Raw genomic sequence first — 20,992 nt, 5'->3', positions numbered from 1 at the left:
ATATAGATTAGTAGCGTTATATACTCTGCTAAAAAGAAAATAATTAAGGTAGTTTTCTGATATAATCTTTTAGACAGAAAACGTATTTAATCTATCGAAAAGATCTTTTAAGAATTTCGTGATATTGATGTATGGATATATGTATTCAAAATTGTTTATGCTGGCTTGAAACATTATGATCTTACATTTTTTTTGTACGCATTAAATTAAAAAGTGTTAATCTAATTAATAATTCCGTATACATTGATTAACTTGGTTAATTTTTAGAAATATAATTTCAAATTTTTTTTTTACTCATATAAAATACGCATAGTATCCTGTTTGGATGGATTGTTCGTTGTATTAATGTATAATGAAGTTATATGATGCAAGTATTAATACAAAATTGGGAGATCAGATTCCAATGTATATGTAGAAATTGAGAGAATCGTGTTGTTGACGTTTCTGCTCGTTAAATAATCTACATTGTCTGTATAAAATGCTCTGCTAATGAATCAGGATCAATGTACAAGATATGTTGGAAAAATAATTTTTTTTTTCTGACGTATCTTACATTCAATGTTCCTAAAAGAGCTAAATTATTGCATAATATGTTTCAAGTGACATTTTCTTGTCACATGATCTTAAATTGAATGAGAGGTATGCACTTATAAATTGTTCCCATTATTTATAAGTATAAAACGAAAGTTGGAAGTTGTACTATAATAATATTAATGCGTTGAAACATTTTCAATAATGTTCGTCGCAATAATGTTGTGATTATTACATGTAACTTTCGTTTAGTATTTAACGATCGCAGTAATTTTAGCTGCATAATAAAAAAATGTTAAAATTAGATGATATAAACAAGAATCTGTAACATTCCCAGTAATCACTTCACTTTCATTAAAATTATGTAACGAATAAAATTGTAGATTAAAAAATTGTGTATTTAACGCTGTTCTGCAAGCTAATAGTAATATAATTGTATCATTGTTTGGATATTGTGGATTAAAATAAAATATTAGTAAATTTGGAATGAAATATATGTTTAGATCGATCATTAATTATATGAACATATATATATATATATATATATATATATATATATATATACAGTGAAAATTACGTTCGCAATGTTGAAAGTCAGTATAAAATAATTGTCGCTATTAAAAATTATTTCAATAAACTATTACATAATTTCAATACATACATTATATTAATTTTGCATTATTTTGTATTGAAACTGTACACAATTTAATCGTGAAATTGTAATGCTTTATAAATCTCCACCTTTTTAGTATATTCATCTTTCATTATCAAAGTACAAAATTAAGTTAATAAATGAAATATAAATAATCTTGAACAACCTTTTTCAAGTAAATTTACGTTCGTTACAAGAAAAAGTTACTTGGTTATAATTATGATAATTATAATAATACACTATAATTCATACAAACGTCCGCATTTGAATTTTTTCATAGTTCTTTCCGTAGGTCTTATGGAAAGATCTTTTCCAAAGAATTCTAATTTTACTTCCTTTAAATAAATATTCATAATAACTACATCCTTGGGTATGGCTGAAAGGATATAAAAATTTTATAATATTTGAACATGTTTAGCATTAAGATATGAAATATAAATTACATACTTCTTATGATATTATCTTTTCCACAGATTCTAAAGGTATTTTTGGTATCTTGAATAACTATACCACTTAATCCAACTAAACTGGGACATTTTGATGCAAGAACAGAAATTTCAGCACCATGGAAATCTGCTTTGATTAATTGTTGATTAACTGTTTCCCAATTTGGGTCAATTGGATCTTTTGGTATATTAGAAAAAAATTTAGTGCCAAGTACTTGTTGCATGTACTTTAACCACAATTGATTTAATGGTAGTATATCAACATATTTCATATCATTTTTGCAACCAATTTTACGTAAACCTAATTGCATTCGTTTCCTACTACTTAATAGTTTCCCTTTACATCTTCTCTTCTTGTTTAGTTTATTTTTATGTTTAGCAAGAAGAAATGACTGCAAAATAATTGATAAAACTATGGTAAGAAAACATTATGTTCTAAAAGAATTTTAGTATACCTTTCTTAATTCTTCTGCTATGCAACTGCTATCATTAAGAGGTAACGTGTTTTGTAAAAAATTTGTAATGTATTGTTCACTATTCTCACATGTACGAATTTGTTTTGTTATACTTTTCGGTAACGTTGAGAATATATTTTCTACAATTATTAATATTAATGGTTAATGAAATAATATTGCAATATTTTTAATGTATCGATTTTTAAATACGTACGATTAGATTCTGTCATTATTATTGATAATGGATCGTTAGAAATCAGATAATTCAAGACTTTCAGTCAATATGAATATAAAGTATTAGTAACAATTTGCATTATCTATTTAAAAATCTCCTCAAGTCGGCAAAGTATTTTGATGTTTAAAATAATCATTTTTATAGGTTAGTAAAAATTACTGTCATCGCCATCTAATAATGTGGTACTGAACTTTAATACAGCACTGGGTTCCACACTTTACCGCTAGATTGCGCATGCGCTGGATAACGTAGAGGTAGAGGGGAGAAGACCGGTTAGTTTAATTAAATATTACAAATTAATTTAACACTGGAATGACATTTTTTTGGCGTATACCACTATATCAGTGACACTCCACATAATTTGAGGGAATAAATCTATCAATGTATCTGTTTACGGTGATTCTTCTAGCATGTATTTAATATTCTATATATAATTGTATTTACATTAGCATCGTTTAGATACCTATTTTCTTCCTTGTTTATAATTTATTTATATAATTTAATTTTTCTTTGTTATTAATATATAATACGATACATGATATACGAAGTAGATGAAACGTGATTGCTTCATTTTTGTGTATTAGGTGTATAAATTAATTTGGTGCTTTAAAAGATAAATTAAACATTTATTTGTACAAAAATGATAGTAATTTTAATTATTGAAATATATGTCATTGTTATCGATGGTCTTGCTTCGTTCAAATTAAAATTCCCGCGTGGAAGAACGTTTAAATTTGAATTGAGCAAAAGACACCGAATTAATTTGTACTTTTAGTACATTGACGATTAACTTGTAATTAAAGTAGCAAAAAATAACTAGATTAATGATAATTAATAATTAAAGTAACAACATACACGCATCATCGTACAATTATTTGCAAAATATTTTTCAGATGGTGTATGATTATTTTACCATTCACATAAATTATGTAACCTTAAGTGTCGATATTTTTCATGATTCACGAACAGAAGCTTACAAAGTATTGTCATTAAAGTATAATATTAATACCATGTAGGATATCGTAACTATACAATGCTAAATAGCTAATATTCGATATTCCTATGATAGTAACCAAAGATTCAATGAGAAAATTATAAATAAAAATAGACGTACAGCAGATTGTTTACAGAATTAATATACTTAGCTTAGTTACCACCTTAAGAATCATTTATTTATTATTTATAATCTAGCTAATGAATTAGATATGAATTATTGCACTGTCATAAATTAAAATTATAAATATCTTTTCTAAAGTTTTCCTTCCTAAAGAGTGTTAGGAGATAAAAATAATTAATGAAAGAAATTACTGATTACTGTGTTAAAAAAAGAAGGAATTATATATTCGATCACTACAATTGAAGTAATATATAATAGATGTATACTTAATATAATTTTACATGGCACAATAATTAAAGTTATTTCCTTGCGCATGTGTCTATGTACAAGCTTTGTTAAATATTCAACAGATTTATACATGCACCCATATCCTATTCGTTGCATCACATTTGCATATTTTATGCACCATTATTTATAAGAACATTAATTTTCAACTGCATTTTTTTTTCTTCTAAAATTGCATCGAGCTTTTCTTTGGTCGTCTATACATAAAGACTGTGATTAATTCATCCCACGAGTTAATTACAAATCTACGCGATTAGTTTTTCTGTATCAACGAATACCGTTTATACAAGGAATGAGAACGCAGTAGAAAGGCATAAATAATTAATAATATAAGAATTCATATCATGATTTTTAAAATGAACTCAAATATTTCAATCTTAGAGTTTTTCTTTTTACTGACTGCTTATTTTAAGATCAAGTACTATGAATCTACAAATATTTACGCAAATAAGTTTACTGCAATTCCAATTCTATTAGTCATCTACGTGGTTCAGACGCGTATGCTGTAATAGTACTGTCAACACATCCAGCTGCTAGAATCACTCGATAGGGATGAAAACTTAAACAACTTACAGGGCTAATACGGGTAGCCATGAATCCTTCGTGAAATTTGATCGTGTTTAAATGATGACCCATAGTATTGTAAATACTTATACAATGATTTGTTGACCCGCTAAAGTATAAATAAATAATATTACCTATGTATCAATTAATGCTTAACTTATAGTACGACACGTGTAATAATTAAATTCATATATAATTATTTAAAATTTAATGATACTAATAAAAAAAATGAAACTTACCAAGCAAAGATATCAGCCATTTCATGCGCTGCCAGTGCTGTAATACCTTGTGTTATTTGTACAGTGCTTACAGACGAATTTTTTCTAAGATCAAATATCCTAATGTCCCCTGAGGACGAACCGGTAAACAATTGTGGTGCAGATCTATCAAATTTTCTCAGGGAAGTACTTAATACCCATGCGGTATGTTCTCTCCAAATCATAACTCTTGATTCTAACGGAGGTAATCTTCTATCAAATAAGCGAACAGAACCATCTCCGCAACCTAGTGCCATCATTACACCTATACGTATCATTAAATACATTTAAGTTTGTATGAATTTAGTTGTATCAGTTGTATTCACTATTAACTCTCTAAGTGTAAAGTAGTTCAGGTAGTAACACTTACTGTAGACCTGCTCAACATAGAATCACTGAAAAACATAGAAATAACTAACCTGCGCCATCAACATCAATACACGTAGCGCAACAATCAGCACCGGTCGGTATATCTTGCTTTTTCAATTCAGTCTCCGCGTCCCATAGTCTAACAAACCGAACATCACCTGTCACTGCTAATGTAAGGGACTTTTGTTCCCATTTTGTGACTAACCCAGCTGTTATCAGAAACAATTTCAGTTAATTCATAGAACATCATTTCTTCGTGCATGCCTAAACTATAAACTCACCAGTTGAGGTTTTTGTCGTAGGCTGTATATCAGCTAGCGCTTGCCAAGCGGTAAGTAAGACCGGGTCACGATTTAACATACTGCTGTAATTCTTCCACACTCTGACCGAACCATCATCAGATCCGGTCATTAATAAACTTACATCGTGAGCGTTGATAAATTCTAAAGCCGTAATACGCGACATTTTATTTCCACGACTCGCACAGTAAGTCAACTTCGCACCAGTTTGACAATCCCATACTCTGTAAAGAATTTAATCATGTTAAATTGTTGTTTTGTTATAATGATCGGGATATCGTGTATTATGTGAAATACCCAAAGAAATCTTTCAACGCCACAACCAAATGAGGTTCGAAAGGGTGAAACATTAAAACTTCCGGAGAATGTGGACATCTTGCATGGAACACTTGCGATTCTACTTTACTTTGTACCGCTCGCAATTGTTCTTCTCTTGCTTCGCGTCTTTGCTTTTTATTCCTTAGATATCTGAGTGTTATTATTTCAGGGAATTAATATATAACTTTCACGTGTAGATTATTGTTAGATCGATTCGTTCTTACCGCCATTCTCTTTCATAATGAATTCTACTTTCCAAATCACTCAGTGATTCTATTTCGCTTTCTAAACTAACCGAAGGCTGAGCAAATTGAGCGCAACTCCACTCGACAAATTGCGAAGTTATCAATGGAGTTTTGATTCCAGCTACTTCGTCAGCTTCTTCTGATATCTATAATGTTCAAGTGATAATGATTAGAAAATTAGAAGATATTCACTCTTACACTCTTTCAAATAATCACTCTTACAGTATTAGGAATCGGTTTTCTTGAACGATTACTATGCGATGGTATTCTCGACGAACGTAATAAATCTGATCCAGAGTTTACCGTAGGCGGTGATTCTCCTTTGCTGTTGCTGCATAAAAAGAATCACAAAATACTTTATAAACGCCGTAGATTGAAATAAATAAACATTAACTCACCTTAAATATGTAGTGCGATTTGATGGAGACGGTGGAAGAGATAACGATGAAGATATTTTAGTTTCAATTACTTCTTTAGGGGCTGATGATTCCTTGACCTATAATAAGAAAACATTACACGTCCAGCATTGGACATAAAACGAAAGTATTGAAATATTATCAACAAGTTACATTTACCTGATTACGAATATGATTGGTGACCTTCTGAGACATGGCAGCAACAGCAGGATGAGGATCGCTGTCAAGATTGCATAATCCATGCCACAATTTCATATATATGCTACCATAAGAAAGACTTGGTAGATTTCCAAGAGAACTGTGTCCTATGAATAATAAAGCAGAGTTTATTATATTTTCCATTTAATGTAAAAAAACATCTGGTTTGTACGATAATGTGCTTGTAGGTGATAGAACAGTGATTTTGCTATATACAAAAAAAAAAAAAATGAAGGATAAACTATGTACGAACATGCAATGGAATTTCCAATCATTATTACCAAGTGACTCGCAAGGTTTCCTCACGAACTCCCAATTATTTCCTGGCACACGAATGAAACAATACAAGGAGCTGTTATCGAAAATCCGGCAGGAAACCTAAACTCTAACTGGATCCAACATAATTTTATTACTTACCTAAACTACTAATGGACGACGAGGATGAGACTCTCTTGATGCGATCCTGGCTGAATCCGTCCGTACTGTCTGCACTGTACGCGTTGTTAGGAGAAAGCATTTTTAATCTGTCTCTAGAACTAATACGTCTCATTCCACTAAACGGAGATAATGTTTCCACTACAAGATCTTTTCGACTATTTTCTTCAGCCAAAGCTAAAGTAACGAATGAATTTTCAAAATGCAAAACCATCCATTGAAGCGCTACTACTAATTCCTGTAAAATAAATCATATTTTCCTCGTGTTAAAATAATTATATATGTATAATATTTAGTATAAGTATATTATTTTGTAATTAACTTACATACTTTTCTAACTAAAGGACTCATATCATGCGAGACAGTATTAATTAGTGTCATCGCGATAATTTGATCAATGTTATTTGCATGTTCGCTGCGGGTTGTTACGCTGTTTATAAATGTGCCCAAAGCGTAAACGCTAGCTGCTCGAACCTGTGCAATTATTATTACTTATTATAAATAAAAACGGATGAATAAAATCGCTTCGTACCTCGGGAACTGGATCTTGTAATAACGTGAATAGTTTCTCGTGAGCAATATCTCTGACTCCGCACCACCTTGCTTTATCATAATTGTGCCAAAGTCTCGCAAGACATAAACACAACCACTGTCTTAATAAAGCGTTCGAATCCCCAAGTTGTTCCAAACAAATTGAAACGAGACTACCATGATTTGCAGCTATCTGACCTGGTCTATAATCATTTACAATACTGGCTAGAACAAATGCCGCCAATGTTCTTTGTTCGCTCTAAAATAAAAATAAACTAAAATAATAAAATAAAAGAAAATCACATTGAAAACAATAAAATTTTAAACCCTTTAAATTTACTACCGGTATGGAAGTATCCTGAAGAACAGATAAGAAATATTTGTGTCCGCCATCTCTTACAAGATCTGCTTGGCACGTCTGTAATTGTAATATATAAGATATTGTAATTGAAAATGATAGATATCTCTTGAATACCGAACGTTACAACTCACACTGTCAACAGCAAGAATTTTTGCCCAAATAAAAACAAGTAACGGGCGTAATTCTCTAGCGTTGCTTTGAAGCAATTTTAAAACGTACGGGAAAATGCCCACGCTGAGAGCCAAGTTCACCGCCCATGGACCAAGATCAAGGAAACATCCTAATAATTCTAACGCTCTTAATCTATGAACTTGACTTAGCAATACTTGAAGTACTATTGGCAGCTGTTCTGGAGGGTTACGATTTTTAGAACCTAACGTAAGCCATACTTGAAAGGCTGTAAGCTGCTCTTCAAAGAACGGCGAATGCGCAAATTGATCTTCGTTTTCAAGAATAGATGGTAATTGCGCTAAACAGAGATCAAGTGCCAAATCCCATGCTTGCCACATAGGATGCTAAATTGATAGAATAAATTAATATTTTATTGGCAAAGTAAAAATAAATATATTAATAAAATATTCACCTGATAAGTAGGTGGTAATTTTGGACACGAAACAGGGGTACAGTCGTACGAACGAAGTATCCTTTCAGCAAGTAAAAAGTTTCTAAACAAACTAGCGACTAATAAATCTTGTCTAAATAATCTTTGGAATAAATCTGGAAATCAAATAAATTTATTTTACATCATTTAAAAAAAAACAACAATCACAATGCAAAAATTTACCTCTTGGCAAAGTGTTCCATGCAATTGTGTCGGTAATTGCTGTAAATATCCAATTAAGTTCCCCTAACATTGTTCTTCTATCGGTTAACTGTCCCGGGATTCTGAAATTTATTTACCGTAAATCCAATAGTTTATTTGTTTTACTAGAGAAAACAATGAATATGTATTTATTGTAAATACGAGGTTAGTCATAAGAAATAGTACACCTAAATATTTTTAATAGACCATTGAACACTGTTACTTTTTTTTTAATTTTTAAATTTAACAATGATACTTAAGTGTCCTATTTTTCATGACCCCCTCTGTATACGTCAAATATTCTTACTTGTCTATTAAATCTAGTGAAATTTTTGGTACCAGTTTGGATGTATTTTGCATCACAAACCTAGAAACGATGAAATTTGTATTATTATAATCGAATAAATTACTTTTAACGATTTCGTACCATCGTAACGCAATCTTAATTGGAGTTGTAAGACACGACGTAAATATATCCGCCGGTAGATCTGGATTCATAGGTAAAATCTGATTAGCTGCGCACGCTGCCAACTGAATACAATTTTTATAAGACGGTGCCGTTGCACCAACCACTCCAGTCGCACGATTCTGTTGAACTGCTTGTTTTTCCATCTGCAAAGTGATATTTCCAATGTGTTTATACATGTAACTTCCTACCTTTCATCAATACTGGTGCAGAATTTTTCTACCTCATATTCCTTTTCATGTTGATCTGCAAATTGTTGAAAAGACTCCACTATAATACCTGCATTAGAACAATCATATACATAGATGCTAGGTGCACCCATCCATGTTTGCAAATCATATACAGACAAAGGAATATATTGTGTATATGTCTGTAACAATAATTTAATGTTAAAAAATATTCACAAAACCATTATTTATGGTATTTAAAATATTCAACTCAACTAACCCTATTAAATACCCATATTTCACCATTACTAGTAGGCTTAGGAACACCATGACCATTATAATGAAACAAAACTCTTTCTTCTTTTGCATTTCTCCTTAAAGAGGTGCATAATTTTTTTACCTCCTCCACTGTAGGATCTAAACTTTGTTTATAACGAGCTCTTGGCTGCCATCTCTCATACTGTTTTTGTAAATTAGATCCTATAGTTTCTAAAGCTTTCTGTGGACTGACTGATAAAGGATCTGTGAAAAAATATTTATAACAATGTAATAAAACTATTCTTATTTTTTGAGGATACACGAAAAAAGACAAGAATTTGTAATATTTAAATTAATAACAAATATAGCGCCACCTAGTAGTTGTCTACAAACATATTTACTTAGAAATTATTGTCATGCTCATAACCTAAAAATCGATTATATAATAATGGCAACAAGAAATTATGAAAATATAGATGAATTGGAATAAATACCGATCCAACATTCGAGGCGCGCACATGGTTGTGTCTTGACAATGTCAGGTGGATCGACGCCAACATTTAAACATAAAACTAGAGCCACGCTCACGGTTTTCATCTAAATAAAAAAGCAATATAAATTTAAGACATTTATATGCAGAATTAAATACGTAATTATTGAAGACTTTATTAGTTAAATGAACAAACAACAACAAACCCTTTCTTTCATTCTCCATGTTTGTGTAATACAATTTACACCTTCGATCGACGCTGTATGCCTAAGCTTGCAGAATGCCATCTGCATTCTCCAATCATCCTCCTCCGTCAATTTCGAATTTTCTTCCTCGTGGCATGGTTTTGAGGCAATTACTGACATTGTACGCCCGTGACTAAGATAAACTTTCTATTATACTTTTATAACAGACACGTTTCGGTTGTTAACAGTTGCAAACGAAGGTTCAACAATCGTAAATACAAACTGTGAACTGACAATATTCAGCAAACTGCTAACGCGCAAATGTTTTTTAACAGAACACAATTTTGTAAATTTATTTCATCGGCCGCCATCTTACACTTCTAACGACTTACCCAACCTCTAGCGAATGCGTACACCAGTGACTATACATAGAAAAGGACTGGAAATGCCTTTGTTCTCGAGTGATCATGATTTTGGGGATTCCAGACACCCCCGGGTGAAGTTAGGTCTGATTGTAAGGAACATTGTTAATAAGTATGATGTTGTGCCTGTTTTAACAGTGTGTTTTTTATTACACCTCGCACTCACAATTTAAAAGAAACAATTTTGACTTCGTTTCCTTCTGTTCTTTAGAAATCTGTCAAAATCAGGGTCAAACCTGTATTTTAAAAAATCCGCCAAGTATTTTTGAAATTCGACCAATGCGCCATCTATGCGAGAACGGCGCAAACTATTCGACAAGTAGTTTCCGCGATTTTTTGATAGATGGCGCTGGTGTTCCCCCTATCTCAAATTATACCCCCTCCCTGTTAGCGGGAAATTTAATTTTGCATTTTATGACACCAAAGGTTTTATTACGAGCCTTCATTTGAAAACGGTAATATATCGCAGCAAATAACATTTCTACAAGCTTTACAAGAACGTTTTATTCATTAAATACTACACAAGATTATTAATTTATGATTAAATCTTTGAAATTATAATTCGATTTCGTCACTTTTAGCTACTTATTTTGCTTGAATACTGTATTTTAAAGATCTCAAAAAAAACCTAATCATATTTAATACAATAGAGACTGAGTTATCTGACTCGATCACTTTAATTATCTTTATCATAAGATGTACAAATTAACGTGGTGCTTTAAAGAAAAAGAAATTAAAGAGTTATGTGTAAAGAATTAAAAATAGTCGAGTTAAATGACTCATCCTGCATATGTGTATATGCATACATTTAAACGCATATATGAATAGAATTGTTTAAGACATATATTGTTTAAAGTACGTTTACACATTTTTTTTACCAAATTTCTCACATGAGAGATCTATACTTATAACTTATACTTACACAACTGTGTGTTAATTTAGCACTTTTCTTACAACAGAAGAGTTAAGTAGTTTAGAAATCTACTAATGAAAGATTAAACGTATCAAGCTGAAAATTAAACTAAAAATGTAAAACGTGCAGAAAATAGATTAGAATTCATAAAACTGATATTAAAAATTTTACCTCTACAAAACCTCACAAGCAATATTCCCGTTGAATACTATATTCACAGCCTATGTATACAAACTTTATTTGTTCTATATACAATCTTAATTTTAATGATGAATTATTTGGAATGAATTTATATCGCTAGAATATTAGCTTTTAGATTAAATTAACTGATGCTTAAAAATATATTGTAAAATACAATTCTAAAATCTTCCTTGTAATTCACTTGTGATTTTTTAAATGATTTCGGATGATTTAATTATTCTTTTTTCCGCCTTAAACGTCATTGAAGAGTTTGAGAATTATTAAGAGGCTTATAACCCTGAAATTCATTAAATCTCTATTAATTACATTTATCAAACTATAACTTTACATAACAAAATATCAACATAAAACATGTAGCATGCTATTGTCCAAACAATTAACTACAACACACAAAAATTACTATTTAGATTGAAAGTGCATAGCGAGTTAAAGTATTAGTGCAAAATGATAAAGCTAAAAGGTGCACAAATTAATTTGCGAAGTATTTTAAATACATAAAAGCGTAGGAAAATAAATTTGAAATCGTCATTGATAAGAGGCACTGAACTAATTTGCACACCTAATTTTTAATAAATAATAATAAATAGTTAATGTAATTTTTTACAATGTGTGATTAACAATGCAAATGTTAATCACAGACTATATAGTTTGTACAATCTGTACTTGTTAGTGATTCATGCTGCCATAATAGGGCTGGCATACACTTATCCGTTTGCTTCCTGGTGTAATAGCATTATTGAATGAATCCCGTAATCGTTCTCTAAATGTTTTATATTCTAGTTCTGGGTTATTTTGGCCAAAGTCAAAGTCTGCAACTTCTACTGTAAATCTTGCTCTGCTTTGTATATAATATGCAATACCAAAAATAATGAGTACTACAGCGGCAAGCGAACAAGAAACAGGCACAACGATGACCGATAATTGTGGCTTTGTTGTAACTAAAAATATAATAAACATCAATTACTCGAGTCCTATCGTAAAGGAAAAATTATGAGTATATATTATCAATACATACCTTTATAAATGTTTATTGTCAATGGATAAATTTGTTTGCTAACATCGTTATGTAATATAATTAATATGGTATATACGCTAGGTTCCAAGAAATAATGAATGATGGAAAAATTGCAAGGATGAATGGGAACTCCATTGTCACACGTTTCATTTCCAGTAACATTGTACTTTCCTCTATGAAAATAAAGGCACTTGTAGAAAGGTCCTGAACCTTTGCACGTTACGTTAAGAGATAACATATCCCATGGCTGAATCCAATTTGTACCCTCCACTGATATATTCATTATTGGTGCTGTGATTTTTATTAAAATTATTATTATAACTTATGTTACAATTGATAATAATCATATGGCTTATTACTTACCACGAATATCAATTTTTTTAATAAAATGTCCATATGTCTTATTAGGGTCTGGAGGAATTATTGAAGAATTTGAACAGATATAAGGTAAAGAAATATTATTTACACTAGACATGCTACTATTCAATGTGTCAATGAGAGGTATTGATGTTGTTGCATCTAAAGTTGCATAACTATTAGATACAACAGTAGTTGCTAACTCTGTGGTAGTAATACTTGACACTGTAGTATTTGGCACAGTTATATTAAGTGAAATAGTTGTTGTAACTGGAACAGTTGTCGGAGGTAAAGTAGTTGTTGTTAAAGATTCATATGATGCAACTACTAAAGCTTCCACAATATGTGATGTATCAGGATTTGTAAAATTATAAAGAAAATACAAATCACTTGTTTGACCATAATATTTGCAGTCTATAAACCAATAAATGAATACTGATGTGGCTTTATTCAAGTAATCCAGATCTCCTTTACGTATATTTATAGTCATATTTGTTTCAGATAAAGAAGAAACATAAGGATCCGTTAATGTTTGATTAGATTGTATAATTTCAATATCACCATTAAGAAATTCTAAAGAAAATACATTACATTAGAATGAAAATTGATAAACAATGAATTAAAAATATTTTAACTTACCAGTTACATAAAATGTTGTGCGAACACTGGTCAGCCTTGACCATAAAAATATATAAGGTTTACCATTAACAATTACTTCAACTTCATATATTCCAATAGTATAATTATCAGGTGAAATATTTAAACTCCAATATGTGGTTGTATTCGATGTTTCCTCTGTCTATAAAGAAAATAAAAATGAATATTAAAGAACTAACTTAAAAATTGAATACAAATTAAAAACGCTTCTTTAACCTCATATTCATGTGGAGTTAATGCATTATCTCTCCACTTATATTTAAAAGTTCCTGATGGTCTTTCACCATTTTCAAACAAATCAGCTCTGAACGTGATGGTTCCACCTAATACTACAGGGCCATCATGGGATAATGTGACATTATATTCAACAGCATTAACTGAAACAGTTTTACAACAACAGTTAATAAAATGTGTAAACATAATATAGATTACAATAATGATAAAAGTAATTGCAAAATGGAAGAAATATCGGGCTATATTATATATAGTTAATCAGCATACCTCGGCAAGTAAATAAAACATAACAAAGACCCCAAAATAAATGCACTATCTGCATTCTGTACATTAGCAGGAGGTCACATTTACTTCAACAAATATCTATGTTCCGTGAATTTCTTTTTGATCGATTTGCAATTAAATGCGTATCATGATGCTCCCAACTGTAACACCATTTTAGTATGTATGGATGTATGTATATACATATGGATAAGTATATATATATGTACTAATGATTGCCAACTGTATCGTACATATACATATATGCACTTTTTTTGCAATATAATGTTTACGAAAAAGAATTTTAAATAATTATTTGTATGGTCATTTATTTATTAAACAACAGATTATTATTATTTAATTTGCAGGTAGTTAAATGTTTTGTAAATAACATGTATGAAAACTAATCTGATATTTTGATTTTATTTCATTTTTATCAGTCTATTATTGAAATATTCATTATTCATCATTATTGAATAAGAATACAGACAGTAATAGATAAGAAATTTCCAAATTTATTTGTTTTCTAATTAAAGTAATTGTAAAATATTACTTATTGAATAGATACTGATATCCAATACGATGTTCACAAAACTTCATTCAAACATTTTATTTATTTATAGTAATAAACTTACGTCAATATGTAGTGTGAAACAAAAAGGTTTAAAATTTCCTTTTAGTCAAAATTTACGTCAATTATCTACACCTAACAAAAATGAAATATACCTTGAAAAACAAATAAAAGACGTTTTCAAATTTAAAAACACTAATGTTAGTAATTGGATTATCGAGGTTAGTGTCTAATTATAAATATTATTAATCATTTTTAAAATAAACACATAAACTTTTCAACAATTGTAATTATTCTTCAAATTTAAAAGCATGTACCACCTTAACAAATTCTGAAATTTAATTTTAGAATAAAGCTCACACATTATGCCTTGGATATCATGAGAGTAAACCACAAGATAAACAACATATTTTACGTTTATTAGCAACCGAATATGCCATACAACATAATACTGTATGCAGTGTAGCAGAAAAATTAATTTCTACAGAGGTTTTTACATTATTTATCTTTTGTATCATATCTTTATATGAATATAAATGTGATTTATCAGGTATCAAGTTTTTATTAATTTTATAATATATATATTTGTATCTTTCATTATTTTAGTGTGACAATGAAAGACGAATGATTTCTTATGAACAAAATTTAAAGAATGTTCTTACACCAGATTATCAATGGTTATTTGTCATTATTGGAAGACTTGAAAATGGTGTGAAATTCCTTGTTGATTTAAGAACAGATATCTTAGTAAGGATTATATAGTTTCTTAGTTTTTATAATAGAATTAAAAATTTTATATATAAACAAAGATATGCTATGTAAATTTATTTGCATCTTTATTTTTACGTACATATTTTTGCTAGGAGTTACTGTCAGAAACTAAAGAAACAGATGATAGTATTGCAATACAACAATTAAATATTACTTTACGGAATTTATTATTGCTTTGGTTTTCAGTAGGATTTCTACATTTAGAAAGAGTAACTTGGCAAAGTGCATGTGATATATTACAAAAGGTATACATTCTTTAAATTAATTTCAAAAATTAACACGATTAATATTTATTGATATAATAATAAGATTTCAGATTATGAAGCAATACATCCTGTAAGAAATTGGTTAGACTTAAAACAAAGAGTTGGACCATATAGAAGATGTTATATTTTCACTCATCCATCTATGCCAAGAGAACCTCTTGTGGTATTGCACACAGCATTATGTGATGTTATACCAAGTATGAAATTATGATAACATTTTATGAATAATCTATGTTACATATTTCCTCACATAATGGATATCATTAATTTGTAGATAGTGTGAAAGGTATTGAAGAAGCAAAAGTCAGAATTCTTGGTGATTTTAAACAAGAAATAACATTTCTAGAGGAAGATAAAAGTAAAATAAAAGCTGCAATATTTTATTCCATAACTTCTACACAAAAAGGATTACAAGTATATAAATAATATAAAAAATTAGGGTAATATATTTTGTAAAATTTATGTAATTAATTTTTACTTTTTTAGGGTATTGAACTAGGCAACTATCTAATAAAAGAAGTAGCAAAAGAAGTGATATATGAATTTCCTATGATAGACGAACTGTCTACTTTGTCACCAATACCAAATTTTAGAAGTTGGGTTCTTGAAAAAATAAAACAAGGTATAAAGTAAGATAAATAGAATATCTGTGTATTAAATAATTTTTGATTTATACTAAATGTTTGTGTAGACATCAATTATATTTTTACCAATGAAGAATATGAGTCTATAAAAGAAATTTTAAATGAATCAGATGTTATATTGGGCTTAAAAAAAATTTTCAATAATTCGTTGTGGACCAATGATACAACAATATGTGAAGTTTTAAAAAAGCCATTAATTCGAGCATGTGCGTGGTATTTGTACAAAGAAAAAAGACGAAATTATGCTTTAAACAGTGTTGGTATGTTAATTGCTAATTACGATTTTAATCTATTGCAAAACTTTTATATAACTAATATTTTTTTATACTATAGCAAATTTTCATCTTCGTAATGGAGCTTTTATGTGGAGGATAAACTGGTTAGCTGATCCTTCACCGCGTGGTGTTGCAAATAGTTGTGGCATTATGGTAAACTATAGGTAACGTAATTATTAAATGAATAAAATATAATTTAATACATTTTGTGCATACAATGGTATGTCTTTTTAAAGGTACTATTTAGATAAATGTGAAAAGAACAGTCAAAATTATATTGAGAACTATTTCGTAAACGCTTCCGAAGATATAATTAATCTTGCCATGCAACAAGAAAAATTACGAAATACGATAGAGAAAAGAATATGCTAAATAATTGTATAATTACAAATAAAAATTGTACCATTCCTGTATCTATTAATCGTAATGACTTAAATAGTATTAAAAAATATAAAATAAAGCTCAATTCAAATAACAAAACTTAAGAATGTATTGAATGTTTTATAGAATATATACATTATGCAAAAGTGGAATAATAAAAAAAATTATATTTACTATATAATTAAATGATTTTATTATAAAATTATATTCAAAATTGCTCATGAATGTACGTTAATGCATTCTACAGGGTCTGTCAAACAGTAAAATCAAATTAATTCCCTGATAGGATAATGCTACAAAAAAAGGAACATTTTTCGAAGTTCCTACATAGTTCTGAAATATTAAGTAGTTTTATGGAAATATTCTATTCTTTAACTGTTAAAATTTTGTTTGGTCTTCGAATATTTGCTATTTTTTATTATATACATTACAAAGATTCTGACACACCTTTGTAAATGATATCATCAAAAATTATCTTGATCTATACATAAGCATCTACATATTTCTGATGTATACTATATGTATAAAATTATTTCAACAAATCTCCTTTCATATATTTATATATAGCATACATACGCGTCATCCCCATTTCCTAACTCTTAGTTAATTAAAGAAATTCAATAACTTTAATTACTCTTCAAATTTTATATTTTTATTAAAGATTATTAAATTTGTTCATTTATACAATTAGCTGTTTCCTGTCCAGCTTAAAGACAATACAATAGTCTGCAAGCAGAGCTGCAATAAACATAAATTTCTTGTTATAACATTTTTCTATGTTTATGTATTGTGTAAAACTAACTGAATATATGTACCTGTAGTCAAGGCTGGGTTTGGTGAAAGTTTGTGGGAAGATGAGGTCTACTTTCTAATTTTGTATAATCCAAATGAAATTCTTTTGCTACTTTTCTCCAACTCTGTGCATCAAAATAATAATAAGTACCACGTTCGTATGTCGATGTTTTTTCTACAAGTCCTAATCCTGGTGCTTGCGTTATCCACACCTTCTCTTCCATATGATATCGCCATTCTCTACTGTACCTGTAAAATTAATATAAATGGTAACATACACGTTAACATAAAATAATAGAACAATTGGAATTTAATGTTTGATACTTACAATTCTGCTGCTGCTGCTAATTGTAGTACATCCCCAACATTAGTATAAAACATGTAAAACAATAGATCATCCTTATATCGATTTAGTTTAACTGGTGCTAATTTATCTCTGAAACAAACCCAAGTTTATAATAAAATGTATAATATGAAAAAATTAAAACACAATAAAAATTACCTGATGGCGGCATTGATAAGATATTCTGGTGGTACATGAAAATCAATATCCTGAGGTCGACACGGTGTTTCTGCCCAAGGCCCGCCAAAATTTTGATACAGATTTTCTGGTGAATTAAGATTTAATCCTAACGCAGTTAGATCTTGACCTAATGCCAATGACACTAAATTCGGGTCTGTTTCAGCTGCCCTAATAAACGTCAATAGACCAACCATTCCAAACTGATCTTTTACCATGCTTGCTGGTATATTAGTCACCTTACCTAGAAAAAAATATGAAGTGTTTGATTCAATATTTAATTACAATAATCCATTTGTAATTAAATCGTACGAATAAATAAAAATAGGTAATACCATCAGGAGATGTTTGTATGCCTCTTTTAGATGATTGAGATTTTTCAGATCCAGGTGCTCTGTTCGCTTGTAACACATCTTGTCCAATTTCAGGACCAAGTCCAACAGGTATATTTTTATCTCCAGAAACACTTCCACCTGGTGATGGACCTTCTCTATTTTGTGTTCCTGGTAATGCTGGGAAATCTTCTGAACTCATTGTAAATTCGCTTGATTCAGATGTTGGTTGCTTTACCATTCCAACTAGAATGAATACAAACATTTTTATAATCTATTATCTTAATTTTTTAAATGTTATTAATACAAACCATAAGGTTGTTTTCCTGGCATAGGACTAGGTTGTGGCATAGAATCACCTTGCCCTCTGTTTGTTAATGAAGGAAACTCAGACAGATCTAACAATGGAGGAGTACTTGTATCTCCACCTCCTCCACTACCAAAAACAGAATGAAAATTATTGATTTGAGATCCGTAATTACGACTTTGAGGTATTCCAAAAGTGCCCATGCTACCCATTGGATTCGAAGTTCTGAAAATTTGTAACATTCTCAGTTTTTACATAACATGTTATTATAGAATAAACATATAATATACTATACTACAATATTAATAACAAAAAAAAAAAACTAACCCAAGAGCAGGCATTGTACGTCTATCAGTAAAAGCTCTCTGCCCAAACAGTCCTCTACTGCCCATAGGAGAAAGCTGTTGCTGTTGAGGTTGATGACTATTTTGTCCACCTCCAGTGCTTGATGCTCCAGGATAAACGTTAGTAACTACTACCGCAGAATTAGCTGAGCTTGAGGTGCTTGCAGATGAGCCTGAGAACATGCTCGAAGTAGGTGTGACATGACCCGTCAGGGTCGATGAATTTAAGCCCCCCCCACCACCTGTGCGTGATGTAAGGCTTGCGTTCGCAATACTGCGTGGTGGCTGCTCAAAATTCAAGTTGGCCATAGCCCGGTGGCTCCACTACAAAGTACCTGCTAGGGCACACCAACACAGTTTTATGTCAGTTACCACAATCACTTGTTTTCTATTTCATCACTTCTAAATTGTTCAATTTCATGGAACTGAGGAAAATCCATGACAATAACTCCTAGTAGCAACCTGTAATGATAAAAACAAAGATAAAACTACATAATAGACACATGGAATTATTAAAAAGTTATATGTATTCTTAAATATTTTACCTTTTTCTCGTAGCACCATAGCAATGGTCATATCAAAATTGAAGACAGGAAATGAGAATGGACCTATTGGCAAGCGAAGAATTTATTTTTGTGAAGATTCTATTCAAGCATTGATTTAAAAGAATATACTGATATATACTATTGCATGTAAACCATTTAATTATTCTTTTTGAGTAACTTATATGTACATTACATTTAACTATAGTATTAAAAAAATTGATGTTATTTTCAGTTTTTATTTAAACATTTGAAATAATGTTTTACATGTATAATGCACAACTTAATTTTTGTAGAAATGTATTTTCTTACAGAAATCTAAAATACAACATTTTTCAATGACATTGTAAACAACATGATTTTTATATGATAAACTGTTTAATGTTCTATAACTTACATGTAATATATATACATTTCATAAATACTTATAACTTAATTTGAATATAACTTTTAAATAGACTCATAAAGACGTAAAATTAATTAATAAAGACAAACATTATAAAAAGTAATAATATACAGCATAAACAAGAAATAGTTCACTGATAATTTCTTTCTTGACAATAATATCGTTAGGTTCTTAAGATTACAGCTGTGCTTACATTTTATAGTAAACTTACGATTTTCGAAAGAGCATAGAACGAGAAATCGGTGATTTTGACATTGTAAAGATAAAATCAGTCACGAGTACCAAGAAAGCAAAGGTTATAGCATCTATGCAATCAGAATATTTAAGAAGAAAGTAGACTAAATTTGATTACCTATATTATTGTATCCGTCGTTAAGTTACTGCACGAGAAAACCCACCAAATTCATAATAAACAAAGTAAATGAACGTAAAAAAAAAAACACAAAAACGTCGATGTTGTCTTGAAAATAAGTATGATACGGAGAAGTTGTTCTCGATAAATTGGTAGTTTGTGTACAAAAAAAGGCTTTTATGTAAAAAGTTCTAAAAGTTCAAACTTTTACACACATTACAATACTTTTAATAATTAGATGTCTGTTTTGTCATTCGGTTTCACAGACTTCAATAACACTAGAGACCCGACTTTCTGCCATTATAACCATTTGCACTACAGTATTCAAATGAAATACTGTAATAAAT

The 20,992-nt window shown here is 29.8% G+C and overlaps 5 protein-coding genes across 13 annotated transcripts; 1 reads left to right on the top strand and 4 right to left on the bottom strand.

Annotated features, from left to right (window-relative positions):
• Positions 1-515: 515 nt before the first annotated feature.
• Positions 516-2,390, bottom strand: LOC114875186 (ribonuclease P protein subunit p29). Its single transcript, XM_029185180.2, has 4 exons — positions 2,299-2,390; positions 2,085-2,224; positions 1,631-2,021; positions 516-1,559 (listed from the first exon to the last, which is right to left on the bottom strand). Exons 1-4 carry the CDS (start codon positions 2,312-2,314, stop codon positions 1,423-1,425), a joined length of 684 nt encoding a protein of 227 aa, XP_029041013.1. The 5' UTR covers positions 2,315-2,390; the 3' UTR covers positions 516-1,422.
• Positions 2,299-10,597, bottom strand: LOC114875182 (regulatory-associated protein of mTOR). Of its 2 annotated transcripts, XM_029185171.2 has the most exons (24): positions 10,475-10,597; positions 10,104-10,275; positions 9,902-10,004; positions 9,430-9,671; positions 9,206-9,352; positions 8,944-9,128; positions 8,824-8,883; positions 8,499-8,599; positions 8,298-8,431; positions 7,846-8,229; positions 7,697-7,771; positions 7,355-7,612; positions 7,153-7,296; positions 6,805-7,060; positions 6,669-6,710; positions 6,349-6,494; positions 6,172-6,269; positions 5,996-6,104; positions 5,753-5,919; positions 5,508-5,678; positions 5,193-5,434; positions 4,962-5,120; positions 4,525-4,807; positions 2,299-4,394 (listed from the first exon to the last, which is right to left on the bottom strand). In XM_029185171.2, the coding sequence occupies exons 1-24, from the start codon at positions 10,549-10,551 to the stop codon at positions 4,199-4,201; spliced, it is 3,951 nt and encodes a 1,316-aa protein (XP_029041004.2). In that variant the 5' UTR covers positions 10,552-10,597; the 3' UTR covers positions 2,299-4,198. The 2 variants fall into 2 exon arrangements, with proteins under 2 accessions (XP_029041004.2, XP_029041005.2); XM_029185172.2 differs by lacking the exon at positions 6,669-6,710 and having other exon boundaries at positions 10,475-10,595.
• Positions 10,598-10,993: 396 nt separating this feature from the next.
• LOC123988045 lies at positions 10,994-14,864 on the bottom strand. 4 transcript variants are annotated; one of them, XR_006829613.1, is made up of 8 exons: positions 14,149-14,380; positions 13,864-14,024; positions 13,630-13,789; positions 12,997-13,563; positions 12,634-12,924; positions 12,321-12,556; positions 11,589-11,895; positions 10,994-11,513 (listed from the first exon to the last, which is right to left on the bottom strand). XR_006829613.1 is itself a non-coding variant. In XM_046286712.1 (8 exons), exons 2-8 carry the CDS (start codon positions 14,210-14,212, stop codon positions 11,857-11,859), a joined length of 1,518 nt encoding a protein of 505 aa, XP_046142668.1. In that variant the 5' UTR covers positions 14,213-14,306; positions 14,778-14,864; the 3' UTR covers positions 10,994-11,856. The 4 variants fall into 4 exon arrangements, 3 of the variants coding, with proteins under 3 accessions (XP_046142668.1, XP_046142669.1, XP_046142667.1); XM_046286712.1 differs by adding an exon at positions 14,778-14,864 and having other exon boundaries at positions 10,994-11,895; positions 14,149-14,306; XM_046286713.1 differs by having other exon boundaries at positions 10,994-11,895; positions 12,282-12,556; positions 14,149-14,383.
• On the top strand, positions 14,700-17,226 carry LOC114875184 (malonyl-CoA decarboxylase, mitochondrial-like). Its single transcript, XM_029185176.1, has 10 exons — positions 14,700-14,934; positions 15,062-15,202; positions 15,320-15,460; positions 15,577-15,729; positions 15,794-15,947; positions 16,025-16,164; positions 16,237-16,372; positions 16,442-16,654; positions 16,728-16,833; positions 16,906-17,226. Exons 1-10 carry the CDS (start codon positions 14,725-14,727, stop codon positions 17,039-17,041), a joined length of 1,530 nt encoding a protein of 509 aa, XP_029041009.1. The 5' UTR covers positions 14,700-14,724; the 3' UTR covers positions 17,042-17,226.
• Positions 17,227-17,452: 226 nt separating this feature from the next.
• On the bottom strand, positions 17,453-20,975 carry LOC114875189 (CCR4-NOT transcription complex subunit 2-like). 5 transcript variants are annotated; one of them, XM_046286714.1, is made up of 9 exons: positions 20,646-20,975; positions 19,891-19,953; positions 19,329-19,807; positions 19,006-19,226; positions 18,698-18,940; positions 18,345-18,606; positions 18,171-18,278; positions 17,866-18,091; positions 17,453-17,788 (listed from the first exon to the last, which is right to left on the bottom strand). In XM_046286714.1, the coding sequence occupies exons 3-8, from the start codon at positions 19,652-19,654 to the stop codon at positions 17,872-17,874; spliced, it is 1,380 nt and encodes a 459-aa protein (XP_046142670.1). In that variant the 5' UTR covers positions 19,655-19,807; positions 19,891-19,953; positions 20,646-20,975; the 3' UTR covers positions 17,453-17,788; positions 17,866-17,871. The 5 variants fall into 5 exon arrangements, with proteins under 5 accessions (XP_046142670.1, XP_046142674.1, XP_046142672.1 ...); XM_046286718.1 differs by having other exon boundaries at positions 19,006-19,130; XM_046286716.1 differs by having other exon boundaries at positions 19,329-19,683.
• Positions 20,976-20,992: the final 17 nt, after the last annotated feature.

The sequence above is a fragment of the Osmia bicornis genome, chromosome 8 (genome assembly GCF_907164935.1).
Source record: "Osmia bicornis bicornis chromosome 8, iOsmBic2.1, whole genome shotgun sequence".
NCBI classification, from domain to species: domain Eukaryota; kingdom Metazoa; phylum Arthropoda; class Insecta; order Hymenoptera; family Megachilidae; genus Osmia; species Osmia bicornis.
The sequence above is the reverse complement of the archived record's forward strand: the minus strand, read 5'-3'. Positions and strand labels throughout refer to the sequence as shown.

Bases quoted from the DNA above. Each gene is read 5' to 3' on its own strand.
- LOC114875186 (XM_029185180.2), bottom strand. The intron at 2,022-2,084 runs GTATACTAAAAT...ATTATTTTGCAG, and splicing joins TAGCAGAAGAATTAAGAAAG to TCATTTCTTCTTGCTAAACA. The intron at 1,560-1,630 runs GTATGTAATTTA...ATATCCTTTCAG, and splicing joins AAAAGATAATATCATAAGAA to CCATACCCAAGGATGTAGTT.
- LOC114875182 (XM_029185171.2), bottom strand. From the start codon at position 10,551: ATGATCACTCGAGAACAAAGGCATTTCCAGTCCTTTTCTATGTATAGT. The intron at 6,711-6,804 runs GTAAGTAATAAA...TTCGTGTGCCAG, and splicing joins GTCGTCCATTAGTAGTTTAG to GAAATAATTGGGAGTTCGTG. The intron at 5,679-5,752 runs GTAAGAACGAAT...AATAACACTCAG, and splicing joins CATTATGAAAGAGAATGGCG to ATATCTAAGGAATAAAAAGC.
- LOC123988045 (XM_046286712.1), bottom strand. From the start codon at position 14,212: ATGTACAGAATGCAGATAGTGCATTTATTTTGGGGTCTTTGTTATGTT. The intron at 14,025-14,148 runs GTATGCTGATTA...AAACTGTTTCAG, and splicing joins TGTTTTATTTACTTGCCGAG to TTAATGCTGTTGAATATAAT. The intron at 13,790-13,863 runs GTTAAAGAAGCG...TTTTCTTTATAG, and splicing joins TAACTCCACATGAATATGAG to ACAGAGGAAACATCGAATAC.
- LOC114875184 (XM_029185176.1), top strand. From the start codon at position 14,725: ATGTTCACAAAACTTCATTCAAACATTTTATTTATTTATAGTAATAAA. The intron at 14,935-15,061 runs GTTAGTGTCTAA...ATTTAATTTTAG, and splicing joins TTAGTAATTGGATTATCGAG to AATAAAGCTCACACATTATG. The intron at 15,203-15,319 runs GTTTTTACATTA...TCATTATTTTAG, and splicing joins AAAAATTAATTTCTACAGAG to TGTGACAATGAAAGACGAAT.
- LOC114875189 (XM_046286714.1), bottom strand. From the start codon at position 19,654: ATGGCCAACTTGAATTTTGAGCAGCCACCACGCAGTATTGCGAACGCA. The intron at 19,227-19,328 runs GTTAGTTTTTTT...ACAAATTTTCAG, and splicing joins CGTACAATGCCTGCTCTTGG to AACTTCGAATCCAATGGGTA. The intron at 18,092-18,170 runs GTAAGTATCAAA...TTAATTTTACAG, and splicing joins TTAGCAGCAGCAGCAGAATT to GTACAGTAGAGAATGGCGAT.